Source organism: Nestor notabilis, unplaced genomic scaffold (genome assembly GCF_000696875.1).
Source record: "Nestor notabilis isolate BGI_N333 unplaced genomic scaffold, ASM69687v1 scaffold29459, whole genome shotgun sequence".
Lineage (NCBI taxonomy): Eukaryota > Metazoa > Chordata > Aves > Psittaciformes > Psittacidae > Nestor > Nestor notabilis.
The window spans coordinates 1-10,419 of NW_009942813.1; the positions used below are offsets into that span (position 1 = coordinate 1).

The following is a 10,419-nucleotide window of genomic DNA, read 5'->3' on the forward strand; positions in this document are numbered from 1 at the left end:
TGGACAGGGCAGCAGAAACACCCCTCCCTCCTCTTCCCGCATTCAAACCCCGCAACCCCCCCAAGGATAGAGAGCATTGCACCCACTGCATCTTGGGTTTATTTACACGGCAACCTCTGTGCAGGGGGGCAGGAGGGACCCCGGGGCAGCCCACCCGGGGCAGCCCACCCGAGGGCCGGTTTGCAAGCAGAGGCAGGCATTGAGGGGCAGAGGCACCGGCAGCAGCGCAGGGAAACGAGCACAGGGAAACAGGGCCCAGGCAGAGCCAGGTGCTGGCTTCCTCGGCATCACCGCAAGCCCCTGGGGAGGACGGACCAAGCAAGCCCCAGCTTTTAGTGACTGGGGGAAGAGGCCAGGGTCATTTTTAGCAGCAAAAGCCTCGTTTCCCACCAGGGTGGCAGGAGGATGCTGGCATGTGATGGAGCTGGACTAGTGTTTAGCCAGTTAAACACAAAAAAAAACCCCAAAACCAAAACAACTAAAAAAGGCAGAGGGAGAAGCCAAGAAACATGGAGAACAGCTCCTCTCCTGCCCTCCAGAGCACAGAGTGACACCAGGGGGTCGGGATGTGACAACTACTTCCCTCCTCTCGGCAGAGCTGCAGCTCCAGGCACAGCCTTTCCAGTGTACCCAGCACCAGGCACAGCCCAGGCCAGCAGCAGAGGCCCCAGTGTGCCCATGGTAATGCACAGCATCGGGCTCCTGCTCCCTCGCTGTCCTTCTGCCCGGCCCGGGGAGGGGAGAACAGTTCAGGTGGCAGTTTGATGGCACGGCTGATGGTCCATGCAGGCAGCAGTGTCCTCGGTCCTCTGCCAGGCACAGTTGGGATGGATGCCAAGGCAGTCGAGCTTTGCCCTCCAGCCCCAGCGCAGTCCAGTTCCCGCCTCCCTTATAGGAAACCCTCCTTCCGGAACTGCTCCTTCAGGATGTCTCTGTACTGCTCAAAGCCACCCTCGATGCGGGTCACAGTGGCGTTCTCACAGACCCATAGCTCCCGGCACACCAGGTGGATGAAGCGCTCGTTGTGGGACACTAGAATTACACCACCCTGCCAAAACACAAGGTGGGGAAAAAGGGAACTTAGTGGAGCACAACCCAGGGCCCAACACTGGTGGAAGGGAGATCCTGAGCCTGTCAAGCCTGTGCCCAGAACTTCAGGTTTCCATTTTCTTCAGAGAAAATGGAACGGTATTTCACTGGCAGGGACCTAATCCCAGCCTTTCCTTCCTTCAGGGGGACGACAGATGATGTATGGAGGAGGCATGTGCAGCAGAAACATATATAGCCTCTACTCTCTGAAGGTGACCACAGGGTTTGTTATTGACTCTCCAGATCTCTGACAACTTTAGGGATGGATATTCCACATGGAGTCAATGACAGTTGAAACGTGCCTGGGCAAGGCCCCCTGCAACCTCAGTTAAGCTTTTCTTTCACAAGAAAACTGCCCCAACCTGAGCAACTATTGAACAGTGAGAACCAGGTTGATCACAGAGGTCCCTGGAGATCAGCCATAAAACATGCCCAAGGGAGATCCGAGTGGCGCCGAGGCAGGGCTGAGTGCCACATACAGCACGTGGGAAGTCACAGCAAGATGGGGGACAAGGTGCTCTCTAGTCTGCTGTTGCCTGCCTCAGCCACCTCCAGCCAAAGCCAGCAAGTGAAACAAGTCACCACGATGGATGATTAAGGCTGAAATATGACCAACTTCCCAAATTCTGTCCTGGACTTGAAGCCACTACTGGTATTTGACCATCCACCTCTGGCTGAAATACCCAGGAACTTGAGCTGGAGGCTGCAGGAAGCCTTACAGAAACAGGAGATCCTTACCCGGAATTTATTCAGTGCCTTTGCCAGTGCTTCAATAGTCTCCATGTCCAAGTGATTTGTTGGCTCATCCAGGATGTAGAAGTTTGGACTGGAAGAGAAGACAGCTCTGAACACACATGGGAACAGGCTCCAGCTGGGTCTGAACCCATCACACTGCTGCGACCTGCACCAGGCTGCTGCTTTAGCTACTTGGAACCACAGCCATCAGCGTGTGCCTCGCTCAAGATCCACACTGCCCAGTTCCAGGGGTGCCTCTTATCCCAAAACAGCAGGAGAAAACCACCTGCCTCCTTCCACACAGTCCCCCCAGGGTGACAACCTCCCTCGCCACAATGTGCAAAGGACAAGTCTTCCACAGGGCATTGGAAAGTCCCTGTATGTCTGCCTTCCTCCTGGTGAAGGAAGCTCCAGGGATGAAGCCATGTCAAAATTAACAGCATCAGGGAGAAAATTACCAGGACATAGTCATCTGGGCAAAGGCCACACGACTCTTCTGACCTCCAGACAGGCTGGCCACAGGGCGCACGGCCAGCTCCCCTGAGATGCCGTAGCTCCCCAGCTGATGCCGGTACTCCTCCTCTGTCTTCCCTGTGGGAACGTGTCATAACAAAGCTACGGCACACCCGATGTGACACAGGGTGCCCAGAGCCATGTGCTTGGGCAGTCTGTGCCAGACTAGCACAGTGGTGGAGGAATTCAGTATCTGCTTCCAGGCAACTCCCTCACAAGCAGGGGGTTTGTGGGGAAAACCTGACTGACACAACCAGGACAAGGGCTGCAGGGCTGGTGACCAACTCCAAGTGATGGTGCACCCAGTCCCCTGTCACCGTGCCACAGTGGAGGAGGAAGCCAGGGGTTTTGGCAGCTGAGGGAGGGGGAGCCGGTGCTCACTCCGTTCCCAGCAGGAAAGCGGGTCATCTGTCCCCAAAACCTGGCCATGGTGGAGCACCAGCCAGAGGTCTGCAGGCTACCAGCTACCCACTTCTCACGGCTGGTGTCCTGAACTTGGCTGGACATGCGGAGATAACCCAGAGCAGGTGGTGTCCCTCAGGCACTGATGCGACACAGCCTTCTGCCCAGGGCCATGGAACAAATAGATGCCACTCCACGCACGGCAGAGGAGACCTCAATGTCCCAGATCATCTAAGATCTCGCAGACTCACCTGGGAACTTTCTTGCCAGTAACTCTACAGCACTGATGTTCAAATCCAGTTGATCCACATGGTGCTGGCTGAAATAACCAATCTTTAGGTTTCTGCAGAATAAGAGAGATCAGGAGCTGGTACTAGGCCTTGCAAAGCTGGCACTCGCAGCTGCAGCTACAGGAAGAGGACATATGCATGGGTGTGCAGGACCCATCCCCATCACCCTATTGCTCCAAAGCACAGCCCAGAAGTCCTACAGCTGCATCATTCCTCCCAGTTCCCCGGCCCTTCCTACCAGGTACCTGTGAGCATGTCGGATCCCTCTGACTGGTGCCAGCTCCCCCATTAAGATCTTTAGCATGGTCGACTTGCCAGCTCCGTTTTCCCCAACCTAGAGAAGCAGCAGCAGCATTGGAGAACATGAAACCTGTGAAGGTACTTCAGAGAGGGGGGCAGTGATCAGGGAGTCTCAGCTCTCTTGGATAATCATGCAGCAGAGGTGGGCAGGTTGAGACTCCAGCCAGTGACACCAGCTACCTGGAAGCTGCATTTCTATCACTGATGAGCAGCACAGGCAGCAGTGCTAAGATGTTCCTTCCCCAGCCCTTGAGCCTAAGGACCCTACCTGGTCCCAGCCTCATTTCCAAACCATAGTGTCTCTCTGCTGCCCCATGAATGTAGCAGGAGCCTCCGCTGTTGTCAGCTAACAGGGAGTTACAGAGAAGATAGAGCCAGTCTCCTCTTAGAGCACCCAGTAATTGGATAAAGGGCAACAGGCACAAGTCACAAATTCTAACTGGTATTAGGAAAAATATTCCAATGTTCCTCAAAATGAGGGTGATCAAATGCTGCAATGGGACCCAAAGGAATGGGAGAAATAGCCCTCCCTAGAGATATCCAGAATTCAACTGGACAAGGACCTGAGCAACCTGACCTAACATCAAAGCTGGCCCTGCTCTGGGCAGGGACCTCCCAAGGTCCCTCGCAGCCACCATTACTCTGCAACCCCACATACCACACAGATGCGGGACTCCAGGTCAGCAGAGACGGACAGTGAATGAAAGATGTAGTGACTTGGGTCATAATAGAAGTCTATTTCATCCAGTTGCAGGATTGGCGGGGAGAACTTCTCAAAGCCATCAGGGAACCTGGGAAGACAGGAAGAGGTGAGAGATGGTGAGGAACTTCAGAGATCCTGCTCCCAGCCCCTAGGACAACCTCTGCAACTCCCCACATGGCAAGGGATGCTCCCTGACATGCAGGGGCCTCTGGGAAGGATGGTCACAAGAAAAGGACACAGATCTGCAGCCTTGGACCCAAGAGGGAATCCAGCTTGAATGCAGGGGCCTGTCTGGGTTCCCCATCAGAGTAAGTGAGGCTGGCCCACAGGAAGGGTGGTTGTTCCAGCCAGGACAGGATGCAGGAGGCACTCACATCAGAAATGGAGTCAGGCATTCTCCAAGCAAGGGCTCAGGGGACACTTACTTCATGATCACCTCAGACTCCTTGTCCACAGGTTTCAGCTCTGGTCTGCAAGAAGAGGAGACACATAACCAAGGTGCCTTGCACTGAGGGTCTGTTCCCACACCAGAAGCTCAGATAAGAGTCTTCAGCTCTGCAACACCTCAGCCTAGCCAAAGCCTCTGTAACTGAGACAGAGCACCCAAAGCCCAACCCACCGCTGTATCCCCCAGCCACCCTGGGAACCTCTGTTTCTTCACATGGGCATTGCCCCTTCCCCACCTCCAGAAAGGAGAAGACAGGCACTCACAGCTTCTCCAACAGCTTGAGCTTGCTCTGCACTTGGGATGCCCGGTTGGCATTGTAGCGAAAGCGGTCAATGAACACCTACAAGAGAGAAAAGCATCAGAAAGCTCTATGTCCCCTTCAGCCCAAGCCACCCTGCTCTGCTGCCAGACCTCCTGCAACAATACAGACACATCATGGGTCTAGAAGCAATGAGGAAGGGACAAGGCTAGGAGAAAAGCACCCCAGCACTACTGGCTTCTCCCAGTACCTGGATGTGCTCACGGTACTGCTGCTGGGCTTCATACTCTCGCTGCTGGTTCTTCAGCCGCTCTTCTTTGATCTTCATGAAGTTCTCAAAGTCCCCACGGTACATGTCCAGCCGCTGCGAGTGCAGGTGGATGATGTCTGTGGCTACCGCATTCAGGAAGTTCCTGTCATGGGACACCACGAGGATGGTCGACTGCCAGGTCTGGAGGAAACAGAGAGAGGGAGGCCTGAGCACCACAAAGCACATGGCTTAGTCCCACCACCCAGCGAGGTGAGACACCAGCTGGGAGAATGCCTCCATCCCTCATCCTCGCTCTGTCTTGGGGCCTCCCACCACCCCCTACCTGCAGGTAGGTCTCCAGCCACAAAATGGCCCTCACGTCCAGCATGTTTGTTGGCTCTGAGGGAAGGGAGAGAGGCACTGAGGTCAGGCAGGGTGAGGTTGGCTGGATTATGCTTTTTTACATAGGAAAGACTAGCAGTCAGCATTACAAAGGAAGAGATCCTGTGTAGGGACCTTTCTCCCCCAAGCTCAGGGTACTCACACATGTAGGATGTGATGGAATGTGGGCACAGGGGCAGGGATGCTCCCCCCATTTCATACCAGCACCCAGACCCTGATGCTCAGCAGCAGCAGCATCTTGCCCAGAACCTCCTCCCAAGGTGGGCATCTCCTGGACCCAGGGTCACCCCCTGCAGTGAAGGGACACTCCCCAGTGTGGCCTGGCTGCCAGGGCACATCACAGGGACCACTCGGGGCAGGGTGACAGGCAGCTCTGCTGGGCACAGTGAAAGCGGCCACGCAAGCAGAACTCCCTGCACCACCACCGTGCCATGGGAGCACCGGCAGGCCAAAGCCCTGCCAGTCCACCCCTGTCACATAGGGCTATTTTGAGCAGGCAGCTAAAGGCCACAGCGTGTTCCCAATCCCAGCAAGGGCACAGGCAGGCCCAGCAGCAGTGTCGGAGGGGACTTGCAGTATTGACTTACCATCCAGGAGAAGGAGGTCTGGCCTACGAAAACCAAGACATGGGTATCAGAAGCAAAAAGAGCACAAGGTCAGTAATGAAAAGCACATTTCATCACACACACACAGAGCTGCGATGCCTCCAATGCTCCCCACTCTAAGAGCCTGAACCGAGGGGACCCCCAGGCAGCATCCCTGCAAGTCACAGCACAGACAGCAAGGAGGGTTAACCCCAGAGCATGAAGGCCTGGACACCAACCTGGCAAATAGGGCTCTGGCTAACGCCAGTCTCATTCTCCAGCCTCCAGAAAACTCTCTGAGAAGAGAAGAGGTTGCAGAGGGGTTACTGTTTAATGCAGGACCCCTCTAAGTTTACCTGCCTGCCAGGCTCCCTGCTCCCCCACGGCCCTTTGGCTCTGCTGTCACCCAGAGTCGCCTTGTCCCTGCAGGGATCTTGGGCACAGCACAAGATCAATGGCCCAGCAGGCACCCCCAGGGCAGGAGACCACATCAGATGGGCAGGAACAGACCCTTGCTCTCCCACAGGGCTCCCCTCCCCTACAGCCACAGCAGTGCCTGGGGGCTCACCAGGAACATCTCCCCACACTCATTTCTGTCTCAATGCCCAGGGCTTTAGAGACTTACTTGGTTGTCTGTTGTTGCATCTTTGCATTAAAACCCAGCCCAGCGAGAATGACGGATGCCCTGGGGAAAAGGGGAGAGAACTGGAATCCAGCTACAGCATCCGACGGCAGAGCATGGTCTGAGGTCTTGGACCCATGGCCACCAAGGGGACTCTACTGCTTGGTTTAAAGCCATTCTGACGCAGGAAAACTTCCCTGCACACCCAAGAGCAGTGCTTGGGTGGGAAATGCAGCCCAGAAGGGAACAGCATCCACATGAAGTCTCAGATGATTTGCAAGGAATTTTCAGCTCTTTGGCCAGGAAGAGAGTCACTACCACCAACATCCCAGAAACGTTCCCCAGACACCAGGAACCTGGGAAGGTCGAAAGGAGCAGCAGCAACAATGCAAGCCATTTGGGGCAAAAAAAATCCCTTCAGCTTCGGGGGGAAGCTCAACTACTCCTAACCCAGCAGAGCCGTGACAGAAGTAGAGACAAGAAGAGCAGTCGGGAGAGCCCCCTGTCCCCAAATGCTGGATCCCAGGGCCACAGCATCACCCTTCCATGCCCTGTACCAATCCCCAGCTCTGGTCACGCTAACAGGCAGCGGTGCCCTCAGGGCCATCTTACCTTGCTGGGGCCTTGTCTGCCTCAATCTCCTCCAGCTTTGCATAGATCTCCGATAGCCTGGCACCTTCTGTTCCTTCTCCCCTGTGGCAGGACAAAGAGAAGCATGTGGGACTGACCAGGGTCAGGGCCTGAGTGCTGGGGGAGGCTGATCTCTCCAAGCAGGACTAAGGTAGGCAAGATACACCCCAACCCTCCCGGAGCCCTTCGTTTGAAGGAAGAGACCTCAGAATGAAACCGCATGGTCAGCAGGCCACAGAAGGGCTGGAAACACTGCAGCAACGTCTCACCTGCCAGCATTAACTTTAGCTGTCAGGTCTCCCTCCTCCCGCAGCAGACTCTCACGAGTGGTGTCGCACTCCAGCACGCTCTGCAGCGCTGGCGTGTCATCCCCTGCCACCTCCTGCTCCACGTGGAGGATGCTGATGTGCGAGGGGATGTGCAGGCTCCGGCTGGCAATCATCTTCAGCAGCGTGGTCTTCCCCAGACCGTTCCTGCCCACCAGCCCATAGCGTCGTCCAAACGCCAGGTTCAGGTCTGCTCCCGCCAGCAGGACACTAAAGCAAGAGAGCAGGCATGTAGAGGTCAGACTGTCCCACGGAAAGGGACATAACCAGGAGCCACCTGCCCCCAGCATATTTCAGGCTGTGCAGGAGCCAAGCAACCGTCACAGACTTCTCCTGCCCAAAGGCAAGAGGGTAGGTGCCCACCTTGCTCTCTCATCTTTTCCATACCCTCTGTAATTTCTCAACCACTCTCCAATCCAGTCTCAATCCCCCAAGGTCCAAAACCCCAGCCAGGACCTTTCCCACCTGCACTCACCGCTCACCGAAGGACACATCGAAGTTCTCGATGCGCACATCATACGACTTGTTCTTGCCTGATGACTCCATGCGAGTCTCCTTCTTGCTGGCAGCTTGGCTGGCAGATGCCTCCTCAAGGACCCTGTGGGCAGGCAGAAGACAGAGAAAGGGGCTCAACAGGAAAGCTCTGGTACAGCCCGATCCCAACAGAATGGAATGGGAATGTTCGAGGCACCCCCCGTACTCACAGGGTGCTGGATGACTTCAAGGAATCCCGTTCCATCCTCTTGTCCTGCTTGGCTTTCAGTCTGGCTTCTGCCTTCTCCAGTTTCTTGGCATTCACCATCTGGGGCACAAAACAGAGTTTAAAGGTGAGAGAGCATCTTCAGCAAAAGCCCAGCTCCAGGAGAAGAGATCAGTCAACCGCTCAAGCCTGGAAGGAAAGGAGGGAGGACAGGAGGGAGGTAGGACAGGGAAACTCTGACACATTCAAGCGCAATTTGAGGAAGCTAATCAGGCCAGGAAGTCACTTCAGGAATGAAGTCTTAAATCAGCAGCTCATAGATAACAGTTCTGCCACAGCAAGGCAAAAGGCTTGGCTAACCCTAAGGTACAGCCAGCTTCTGTAGTTCCAGGGAGCTGCGTCAGCCAAGTAACTTCAACAGCAGCAACCTGCAATCCCTGCACCCTGCACCCAGCCTTTCCCTAGATCCTGAGGTGTTTCCCTTCCAGACACATTAAACTTTAGCCAGCTTGGAAAATACTCAGCTTACACAATGGATTGATCACAACAGAGACAAAAAGCATTTAATTAAACCTGGAGGCAAGAAGGAGCCAAGTGTTTTAACCTGCCCCGGGTCTTGGCCAGGCTCTCAGCCCACTCCAGCTCATTTCTGCGTCAAGTCAAATATTTGTGGCTGACCAAAAACACTCCTAGATATTTCTAGGCAACTCTTCAGCCACCAGAGCATATTACAGACCTACATGCTAGACTGAAGAGCATCTTGTTACTGGAGCTGTGACCCCATACCCACAGACAGATTGAGTCACTCTGTAAACTATACCAACCTCCCTGGATCTCCCAGTAAGACATGTCCTCCAAAACCTGAGAGGCCTCCCGAGACATTCTCTGAACCATCTCCAATTTTTCTGAAGATCCTTTTTGAGCTGTGGACACGAGAGCCAGAAAGCAAACCCAGCAGCAACAACTCCATTGCCAAAACCAGCAACAGCCGTCAGCTTTCACTTAGGGCTCCATTCAGACATGCGGGGATCACGTGCAGTCTCAGACTCCAAGCAAGGAGTTCTCATCCTCCATGCATTACCCCAGGAAGGGAGTGCTCTATAAGAGACCAGCCTGGTGGAAGGACTGCCAACCCTGTACAGCTACAGCCGCCCTTGCTTTGCAGATGCACCACCACACGTCACCTGTACTCAAACTTCAGCACATCCAGCACAGAAGGGAAGCCAGAGCGCTCCTGAGTGAGCAGCTACACATTTTGTCAGTAAAGGCATTACAATTTCCTCCAGGTTATGGAGCATAACTGCTTCCAAACTTCTCTGCTCTTACTCTTATTTCTCAAACCATGATAATCCACAGCCATTGCTAAAGCTGGGTATACAACCTAACCACAGCAGCTCTCTGCAAAACAGCTGCTCCCTGCTAACTCCCCACCAATAACATCCCGACATCTAACTGTGAGCTGGGATTTCATCTCATTGACTATGGCAAGATGTCATCCCGGTACATCCTGTTTTCTCAACCAAAGGCCCTGCTGTAAAAGCCAAATGTCCTCATGAGAGCCAGAGAAGCTGCACTCTGAGCACCACCACTGCATCAACCACCTTTTGAAGCTCATTAAGAAATCACAGCAAAATAGATCCTGTCAAGTTAATAAACCATTATCTCCTGTTGAGCCTCTTTACCAGACAAGGTCAGGAGTTTCCCAACTCACAGTGAACCTGACAAGGAGGAGCAGTATCCCCTGCAGCTGTGGCCCTAACCAGGGCGGCTGCCTGTCCATGCTGACTGGAGCAGGGCACCTGCAGCCTCACATGTCAGTTGCTCCCACCAGCTGTGCTGCCTTACAGACAGGGGCATGGTCCCCACTTACCGAGGTCTGGCCTCTCTTCAGCAGCAGCCCCGGCAGCACATCCACACTGGCATCAGCTGCAACAAGATGGTTGGGCTGGTGAGCATGCGCTCCAGAGAGGCTCCACAAAGTGCTGCCTGAATATCTATCTGTGACCAGACATTCCTCTTCCCTCTCCCCATGGGACAGGGGTACCAAAGGGTGGCTCCTCTCCCCACACCCAGCAGGCAGCCGGGTGCCACTGGCCACAGATCAGCAGCAGGAAGAGCAAGAGGGGCAACACCTCTGAGAAGCAGCCCGAGGCACACAGTGGTGGG

At 54.7% G+C, this 10,419-nt stretch overlaps 1 protein-coding gene across 1 annotated transcript in view; it reads right to left on the minus strand.

Annotated features, from left to right (window-relative positions):
- Window positions 1–889: 889 nt before the first annotated feature.
- Window positions 890–10,419, minus strand: part of ABCF3 (ATP-binding cassette, sub-family F (GCN20), member 3) — a gene marked incomplete at its 5' end in the record, with an annotated part of 9,868 nt that continues 338 nt past the window's right edge. Inside the window, 18 exons of the mRNA XM_010021587.1 lie at window positions 890–1,048; window positions 1,828–1,915; window positions 2,283–2,415; window positions 2,991–3,082; window positions 3,275–3,363; window positions 3,988–4,120; window positions 4,458–4,502; window positions 4,744–4,820; window positions 4,990–5,190; window positions 5,333–5,388; window positions 5,979–6,001; window positions 6,215–6,271; window positions 6,601–6,660; window positions 7,210–7,290; window positions 7,497–7,763; window positions 8,029–8,151; window positions 8,258–8,355; window positions 10,124–10,179. Coding sequence (XP_010019889.1) covers window positions 890–1,048; window positions 1,828–1,915; window positions 2,283–2,415; window positions 2,991–3,082; window positions 3,275–3,363; window positions 3,988–4,120; window positions 4,458–4,502; window positions 4,744–4,820; window positions 4,990–5,190; window positions 5,333–5,388; window positions 5,979–6,001; window positions 6,215–6,271; window positions 6,601–6,660; window positions 7,210–7,290; window positions 7,497–7,763; window positions 8,029–8,151; window positions 8,258–8,355; window positions 10,124–10,179 — 1,838 coding nt within the window. The remainder of the gene's footprint in view (window positions 1,049–1,827; window positions 1,916–2,282; window positions 2,416–2,990; window positions 3,083–3,274; window positions 3,364–3,987; window positions 4,121–4,457; window positions 4,503–4,743; window positions 4,821–4,989; window positions 5,191–5,332; window positions 5,389–5,978; window positions 6,002–6,214; window positions 6,272–6,600; window positions 6,661–7,209; window positions 7,291–7,496; window positions 7,764–8,028; window positions 8,152–8,257; window positions 8,356–10,123; window positions 10,180–10,419) is intronic.